This window comes from Artibeus jamaicensis, unplaced genomic scaffold (genome assembly GCF_021234435.1).
Source record: "Artibeus jamaicensis isolate MK-2021 breed Jamaican fruit bat unplaced genomic scaffold, CSHL_Jam_final contig_399, whole genome shotgun sequence".
Lineage (NCBI taxonomy): Eukaryota > Metazoa > Chordata > Mammalia > Chiroptera > Phyllostomidae > Artibeus > Artibeus jamaicensis.
The window spans coordinates 2,262,281-2,271,346 of record NW_026521816.1 but is presented as its reverse complement, the minus strand read 5'-3'; the positions used below and the strand labels follow the sequence as shown (position 1 = coordinate 2,271,346).

Here is a 9,066-nt window from a genome sequence, read left to right as displayed (position 1 = left end):
ATGTCTTTGAAAACGTTCACTTTTCTGTTTTTGAAGACAAAAAAAATCACACCTAAAGCATGCACACAGTAGACATAAAAATGAACAAATACTTCCCGAATGTGAACGAACAAATAATTGTATGTTTTAGAGACATGGTTAGAGAAATTAAAACCGATTTCAGTTCCTCCGATCAGAGTTCCCTAGGAAGGGACAAGCCAAAGATGCCTGCTAATATAAACTACTGTGTATCCCAAAGAGTTGCAAATCGCGTTTATTATGCTCTAGTGGGAGCAGATCAGTTGAGATCAGATGTGAATCTGAATCTCGATCATAAAAGCTGTAGAGACTGGAGGTAGAAAAAACAGTGAGGGGCAGGCAGGTGGCCCAAGCGGCCATCCAAAGTTAAACGCACGGACGTTTGAGAAACATTTGTACTTTTTTGGTTATCATCTCTTTGTTTTAATATTCGTTGTTTTATTTCATTATTGTGCTAAGGCTACGTTAGCTAGGAAGGGGTGGGTGCTCTTCGCTTTAAACCTGGAGGCGCCGGCCTCCCTAGGACTCCGGGCACAGGGGCCCAGCGCAGAGGGGCTGCAGGGGCCGGGCCCGCTCCTCCCCGCGGTGCGGCAGGTGGGGCGTGGCTGCGGCGCGGGGAGCCCGCCCGGGGCCACTGCCCAGCCCAGCCCAGCCCGGTGGGGGGGGGGGGGGTGCCCCTCGTTGAGTATAAGAAGTCGGCTGGCTGATACCTCATGCACAGCAGCCCGTTCCAGTCCCGGACTGAGGGTCGCAGAGCCAGAGCAGAAGCGCCGCAGGGTTGGCTCCCAAAGGGATGCTCTCGCCACAGTGGCGAGATCAACCCCGCTCGCCCCTCGCAGGCGCCGCGCCGCACCCGCCGACCTCCACCGACATGGCTCTGTACTGCGGCGACAACTTCGGCGTGTATTCGCAGTCCGGCCTGCCCCAGCCCGCAGCCGCAACCCCGGGCGCGCAGCCCGCCTCCAGGGCGCCCTACGGGCTGGCGGACTACAGCGCGCCTTCCGCCGCCGCCGCCGCCAACCCCTACCTGTGGCTCAACGGGCCGGGCGTGGGCGCCGCGCCAGCCGCCGCCGCCGCCTACCTGGGCGCCCCGCCGCCCGCGCCGCCCCCGCGGGGCTCAGCCGGGCCCTTCCTGCAGCCGCCGACCACCGCCGGCACCTTCGCCTGCGCTCAGCGGCCCCTCGCTCAGCCTGTGCCCACAGGGTCTGCGGCGCCTGCCACGCCTTCGGCTCCCTGCGACCTGGGCTGGTTGTCCATGGCCAGCCGCGAGGATCTGATGAAGATGGTGCGGCCGCCCTACTCGTACTCCGCACTCATCGCCATGGCCATTCAGAGCGCACCTGAGCGCAAGCTCACCCTCAGCCACATCTACCAGTTCGTGGCCGACAGCTTCCCCTTCTACCAGCGCAGCAAGGCGGGCTGGCAGAACTCCATTCGCCACAACCTGTCGCTCAACGACTGCTTCAAGAAGGTGCCCCGCGACGAGGATGACCCTGGTGAGGACAGCGGGGCAGGTGCTTTTTCCCGGTCGGTGGTAGGGTGGGTGGTCTCCTTGTGGTTGATTTGAGATCCACGTGGAGTCTTCTGGTCCTAACTGGGGCGTGAGAGCCGGTGGAAGGACAACTATCCAAACCTCTTATTGGACAAAGAAGTATCAGAGGACCTTCGGAGCGAGGACTTGTAATGGAGGAGCTCGTTTCTTACGCCTCGTTCCCCCTCTCCCCCTTCTCCCCCACCTGCCCCGAGGCTGGACAGTTAAGAGAAAAAGGGAAAAGCCTGTGTTCTCAATGGGAAGCCACCTCTGCCCCTATTGAAGGGGGAGGGTCAAGTTACAAGGAAGTAGATTAAGAATAAGAACGCAGTGAGCTCACAGATAAGTGTGACTGTAAAGGTATTCGGATGAGCTGAGAGTCCCGTTCCATATCACGGAAGCGGTGGTGAGAGACGAAGAGGAACCTTAGACCCTTTAGTTGTCCATGGATGCACTTCCTCGGGCATCAGGTTCCTGGGAGACTCACTTCGTCCTTCCTAAAACAGATACCTGCCTACCTTGAGAGAGATGATTAGAGGATGAGGGCCTCAGGCATGAGGCAGGGTAGGGGAGGAGGGCAGAGGGATCAGGGAACTTTAGCTTAGACCTGCAAATTGTGGTCTTGGTTCCTTAACTTATTTGAAAATGTAAAAATGAAAACCCCAAATTTGCTTCTTTCTGATCTAAGCGCTGAGATGAGGGAGGGCTGGGTTTCAGTGGACTGCTGTTAGTGATTTCCCTCTACTTGGGAAGTGGAGGTGGAGAAAAGCTGAAAAAACTAGACAGAAACATAATTCTACTTGAGGTTTTCAGAGGGAAACAGGGACAGGGGAGGTGGGAGCAGAATTGTGACAGGAAAAGAAGAGACATAAAATCGTTTGAGTTGCACACTCCAGAGATCCAGAATTTTGTGTAAATTATATAGACACTTTTGTGTACTCATACCTGAAGTCATTCTAAAGCAGTGGCTTCCAAGAAATACAGTACAAGCCACATGTGATTGTAAATTTTCTGGTAGTCACATTAAAAAAGTAAAAAGAAACCAGTGGACTTAATGTTTTTTAAGTAACACAAAATAATTGTTTCAACCTATAACAAATATTTAAAATATTAGTGTGGTACTTTACACTACTTTTTTTGGTACCAGGTCTTCTGTGTGTTTTATACCACATCTCACTTTGGACTAGCTACTTTTCAAGTGCCCAGAAGCCATGTGTGGCTAGTGATTACTAGATAGAACCAGGCATGCAGTTCTGGAATGTGCATCTTCCACATTCAGCCTCTAACCTGAGATGTCACTTAAATTTCATGTACACTCCTCTGGACCTTCTGAAAAGTTTAAGGATCTAGTGTCTTGTCAAAGTGCTTGGTACCAAGGTGGCACAATATAATTATCCTGATAGGTGCATGTATTATTATTGAAATGGTAGTTATATGAATAAAGTTTTTAATGCAACTATTTGCAGAAGATGTGTCTGTAGGAAAAAATGGGTGTGGGGAGTGCATGCCAGTTTGTGGAGGTGATTAGTGAAGAGTATTCCTGGCTCTACTGTTGTGAACTGGAAATACAACAGGGAACTAACCAGTCTGAACTTGTTTACCCAAATGAAAAATGGAGGTGATAATATTGCCTGTCTGCATAGAGCTATGAGGAATAACCCAGGTTATTCATGTAAAGCACTCACTGTAACATAAGTGGTTAAGAATACTCATAAGTGCTGTTGATTGTCTTTACCAAAGGGAAAAGGGCTATTGGGACATAAAATCCTGGAGAATAGATCTTTTTTTTACCTCAATTGTGCTAGTTGAATTGTGAGTGAAACTTTCTAAGCAAGAGACTTAGCATTTCATGCATTAAATGGGGCCCTGATGGCTGATACTTCCCGAGTGGAGGGAAAACTTGAAAGACATGATAACAGATACTGTTTTTACACTGATTCCTGTATGCCAGCTACTATGCAAAAATATTATTTAACCCTTACAGCCAACCAGTGAGGTGGGGACCATTTTTATCTCTGTTTTTATAAATAAATAAATGGAGGTCAGTTTAAGAAGTGCCAGGATTTTACAAAAGTACTCCATTTGGATCTAGAAGGGAAGATGTTGGGTAATTGTAAGTGACTTGTGAATAAAATTAGGTCTTAGAATTTAAGTAGCAGACACTGCCAGGAGGAGGTAAAAGTGGCCAGAATACCTTTGTTCCAGATTTTTCCTTACAGATAAATAAAATCAGGATAACTTTAAACAGTAAATGAGTGAGCATCTTTGTCAAGCATTTAATTGAAAGTCTGCCCTCTTCTTCGAAAACAGAAGCTGAACTGAGTGGGTATAAACATTTCCTTCTCTAACAGTTGTCTTTCTCATTACCATAGGAAAAGGTAATTACTGGACCCTGGATCCAAACTGTGAGAAAATGTTTGACAATGGGAACTTCCGACGGAAGCGAAAGCGCCGCTCTGAGGCCAGTAGCAGCTCCACGGTGGCTGTGGGAACATCAAAATCAGAAGAGGGTCTCTCCGCAGGATTGGGGTCTGGAGTGGGTGGGAAGCCAGAAGGAGACAGCTCCTCAGCTTCGCTAAGGTCTTCCCAGTCCCCAGAGCCTCCGGAGAGCACAAAGAGTACTGTCCCCTCTCCAGGAGGGCCCATGCTCACCTCTACCCCTTGCCTCAATACCTTCTTCAGCAGCCTCAGCACCTTAAGTGTGAGCAGCAACGGGAGCACCCAGCGAGCTATCCCTGGCAGTCACCACCTAGGGATGATCCAGGGGGCCCACCTGCCCTCCAGCAGCACATTCTCCACCAGTGTCATCCCAGAAGCCTCATCAGACACCTTGCAGCTAAATAACAGCAACGGCAGCAGCCAAAGATCTTCCTATTACGGTCCTTTCCCTGCCAGCACCGGTGGGGGGCAGAGCAGTCCCTTCAGCCCTGCTTTCTACAACTTCAGCATGGTCAACAGCCTCATTTACCCCCGGGAGGGCTCTGAGGTATAGAACACAACTTTTTAGAGTTGAACATGCACACCTGAGATCTTGTTTAAAACACAGATGCCAAAGCAGTAGGTCCGGGTAGGTTCTACATTTCTCTGGAGCTCCCAGGTGATCTTCTGGCCCATTGACCAACCATACTTGGGAGTAACTTGGGTATAGTAGATAATTCTTTCTACAACCCAAGAAGATTTTACAGGTTTCTCTGGATAAGGGCCTCTCTGGAGAGAAATACACCCCACTCTGTTTAAGGACAGTACCTAGACCTCTAAGAGGACAGGGACCTTACTTGTTTTGTTTATCACTGTGTATCAGGGTTACAAGCTAAAATGTGTACATGGGCTGGCTGAAACAACTGAATGAAGTTACTGAGTAGGGAAAAGGTAGCAATTGACGATTTGAAGCAGTAGGAAGTGGTTGGGGGCAGCTAGTTGTTTCCTTCCTGCCTGGCAGCATTTTGATTTTCCTAGAAAAGTCAGATCAGTATTTTTATAGCAAACCTCCATTTGAATTCTTGGCCACTAGTTAAAGTTTTACAAATACTATAGTAGGAAACTCCACAGATCCTTAAGCTATATCCAGCTCATGAATCACTTCTGCTTCTGTTCAGTGTCTGAAACATCATAGGTAATAACACCAATAAAACTAACCAAGCCCTGTGTGCCAGGTGCTGTTCTAGATACTTAACTCATTTAGTCCTCAAAATACCTTGGGGAGATAGGTATTATTACAAGCTCTCATTTTCATATGAGGCCGTGAAACTCCAAGATGTTAAGTAACTCAAGGCCACACAAATAGGAAGTTGTGATCCATTATCAGGTCCAGGCAGTCTGGCGTCAGAGCTGGAGCTTGTAACTGTGTTTAGTTCCTGAAAAGGGCATAGTATAGAGAGGGTAGGAATGAGCTAGATCACATTTGACCAAAGATTCCAGTTGAAATAACTATTACTTGAGATGTTGCCCTGAGCAGCAAGGATGGCACCACATCTGCTTTACTTCTGCCATATTCTTGAGGCCTGCGTGACAATTGCCCTAGTTAACTTGACATTCTATCCCTTCTAGCATGTGTGCTGGATTTTTTTTAAAACAAAGCATTAGAATTTTTATTAAAAGTAGTTTTTAAATGGAATTTTTATAATTTTTAAAAAATCATTTGTAGTAATTTTTAAAGAAAATTTAATTTATTTTTAGCACTCCCTTTTACTTCTCAAGAGGTATTTTCATCTGAATAATCGTCGTGGCCACCCTCCCAGTACCCAGCTGGGTACAAGGCAGATACTGAATCACTGCTTAACTCTAGTTGATTTTATTTGAACAATGTTATTTTAAGATGAAGGTCTTCCTATGAATTGCCTTTGTACCATATTGTTGGTTTGGGGTTTTAATTTTTTTTAAAGAAACACAAGTACATTGTAAAAAAATGTTTAACTTTTTCTATGTATTTTTTGGAACGACAGCATTACTCTTAAATTTTTATTTTGAAATACAGAAAACTATTTTTTAAAAGTGTGTTGAGGTATAAGTAACATCACCGTTATTGTTTAAATATTATGAACAAACAGGCATAGCTGGTTTTCTTGTGCTTTTCAGAGGTTGCATTTTTTTACAAATTGCAGGCAAAACCCTCCATCAGCAAAAAGGATGATGACTTGCTTTGTTGTGATACTTGCTTTACGGTGATGGTCTAGCACCGAACCTGCAATGTGGCCAAAGTGTGCCTATAGAAAGATAACCAAAGAGACTACCTACTCTCCTACTGTGTGTACAAAAATCCAGTTTCAGTGGATATTCCGTGTGAGAAATCACTAACTTTTATAAATATTAGTTCTAACACAGTTCTATATTTGTAAAATAATTTATAATGTGAACTGAGACAAAAATTTCCCCAAAGAAAGTACACTGTGTACTTTCATGTGAGAATCACATGAAATAAACCCAAATTGGGATGACTTCTGGCCATTTTTTAGCATTACTGTTTTTCTGTCTCCAGTTTCTCCTAAAAGGTTAGACAAGTGAATGGCACGACACCAGCGCCACTCCAGGGACTTTGTGTCGAGGGGGAGGGATAGATTTTTTGTGTTCTACCCACCCACATCTGAAAGGGCTCGAATGAAGCAGTTACTCTTTGGGGAGGTTCTGGAGGCCTATGAGGATTTTACTACTGAGTGATATTTTGTGTCACTTAAAGTGAGATTCAGTGCATTAGATGATGTCTGTTGTAGGAAGAAATGTGCTGGAAAAGTTTCACCAGCTGGCAACACTTCTCAGAGCCCTGGGTCCTCCAGGGGGCTACAGGCAGCCCATCGTTTCCAGGCAAATAGCTAGAAAACTTGAATGTGGCCTCATCTGGAAGAAATCTGAGAGATGAGGTTTTGGACTAGGGTTTCTGAGCATCAGCACTATTGATATTTGGGGCTACATAATTTTGTTGAAGGGGTGGCCCTTTGCATCACAGGATGTTTAACAGCAACTCTGTACCCCTGGCCCTAGCCCTATATGACAACCAAGACTATCTCCAAACATTGCCAGATATCCCCTGGGGGACAAAAGTAGCCCTGGTTGAGAACCACTGATTTAAACCAACACCCACAATTTGCCAGTGTGGAAAGAAAGCTCCCTTCCCCATAAAAAGTCCTAAATCTTAGGGCTAGTAGTTGAGCCCTGAATGAATTAGACCTCTGGGTGTGTATAGGACAGTGTTCCATGAGGTGCCTTTTCTCCTAAGGAGAACCAGTTGTGAGCAGGTACAACCCAGTAGTAGTAATACCCAGTAATAGATATTTCTCAGAACTGGTATCTACTATCCGTATTATTATTTGGGGGCTGAAGTGGGTGGGGAGGGATACAGGCATAGGGAAGACACAGTAAAAGAACATGACTAACCTGTATTTGTAAGTATCTAGATCCCAGTAGTTAATGGATATTAAATGCCAGAATATCATCAGTATTTATGAGAACAGAGACAATGAGAATAATCTGCTTCTGGTCTGAACAACAGCTGCAAAGGGCAGCAGGGTGGCTTGGACTACACTCCTAAGGCTGAAGAAGCTGTTCCCTCTTCGTAGAGAACTACCTCCTGCTGGGCATAGTAATCCTATGGGAAAGGGACTAAGCTGCCTGTGCCTGTGGTATTCTCAGGTCAAAGTCTGCATCTGCTTTTCAGCTGGGAACCAAGTCAGAAATTATGGACCTGAGCTAAATTTCACTTTGCATTATTTGCAACAGTGCCGAGGAAAACATGTGGACCCCGTGGACCCGCAGCATATTGTTAAGCACTCTTGCTCTAGGGTTTCCCTGGGGACTAAAGCCTGAAGTCAAATTGCAGCCTTTGGCTGAGGCCAATTAGGCACATTTATAACTTAAAGCGCCTGTCTTCCACACTTCTAGGGCCTACTGTACCATTCAGAATAAGGGACAAAGGATAGTTTGAAAAACTAATAAGCAGTTTTCAGGTTTTCTTTTTAATACTTTTAGATCCTTTCATTCCATTCTTAAAGTGGATGGAAAAAGGCTTTGAAAACTGTGCTTTTGTACCCCAACTCATCCCTGAGGCCCCAACAGCACTTACAAGTTCCTCCTAGGGCAAACAGGGCCAGCCAAGCTTTGGCCACAAGGAATGTCACTAAACTTTGGAAGAAACTCCAAAAATGTGTTTCATTCCCTTCCTGTCTGAGATTCCTAGAATTGGAAAGAGTCTTAAGTCTTTAGCTTCTAACTGGGTCTTGTTTTCTTCAGATGCTCTAGTAGCTGAAACCAACAAGTTGCTAATGAAAAAAAGTTTGTGGTGGTTTCTAGGGATTTGCTGGTTGCTGGGTAGAGACCCAGTGGGCCAACATGGCTTTGCCTTTTGTTATGGAAAGCAGTCAGCTGGGGTGGGTGGCTAGGCGGCTGGCACCACTGAAGAGAGGAGTTTCCAGTTAGACTTGAAAACAAAAAAGACCAGGTAGCTATTGAATTCCTCTGAGCTTTCTTATTCATGAGGTCAGGGTATCACCACCAAAACCCTTGGAGGCCTAGAGAGTAGCCCTTTATCATTTAAAAAAGAGAACATTACAATAACAATCACTTCTTGGATGCCGGGCACTATCCTAAAGTAAGTAAAATAGCTATATTAAGCACCCTTGGTGTACTTAAACTCCTAAGTATATACTGTTTTTATTCATTTCACCAAAGAGAATACTGCAGCCTAGGGCATTTGTGTAACCAAGCCCTTGACAAAAATCGAAGTGGTTGTTGCAAGTAAGTGGTACAACTAGGATTCAAAATCAGGCTATCCAATATCAGAAGCTAACTGTCCTGTATCTACAATACTGCCTCTCCATTGTGGAGATGAAAGGAGAGGCACAGAGAGGCTATGTGACCTGTCCAAGGCCACACAGCTTGCTGGTTGTATATTTGGGCCTAGATCCCAGGCTTCTGCCCTGCTGTTCCCCTGCAGTGTTCCTTCAGGCGTTTTCTTTGTGTGCTCCCTGTTGTCTTTGCGTCCGGGGCTCCTTTTCCAGGACACAGAAAGGTAAGCAGTGGGGAGGAAT

The 9,066-nt window shown here is 45.8% G+C and overlaps 1 protein-coding gene across 1 annotated transcript; it reads left to right on the top strand.

Annotated features, from left to right (window-relative positions):
* Positions 1-784: 784 nt before the first annotated feature.
* Positions 785-4,595, top strand: FOXI3 (forkhead box I3). The gene is made up of 2 exons (XM_037167148.2): positions 785-1,514; positions 3,922-4,595. The coding sequence occupies exons 1-2, from the start codon at positions 812-814 to the stop codon at positions 4,539-4,541; spliced, it is 1,323 nt and encodes a 440-aa protein (XP_037023043.2). The 5' UTR covers positions 785-811; the 3' UTR covers positions 4,542-4,595.
* Positions 4,596-9,066: the final 4,471 nt, after the last annotated feature.

What these genes read in the sequence shown, in the direction of transcription:
- FOXI3 (XM_037167148.2), top strand. Translation starts at nt 812, where the DNA reads ATGCTCTCGCCACAGTGGCGAGATCAACCCCGCTCGCCCCTCGCAGGC. An exon ending in CCGCGACGAGGATGACCCTG is followed by an intron (nt 1,515 to 3,921) that starts GTGAGGACAGCG and finishes TCATTACCATAG; the next exon opens with GAAAAGGTAATTACTGGACC.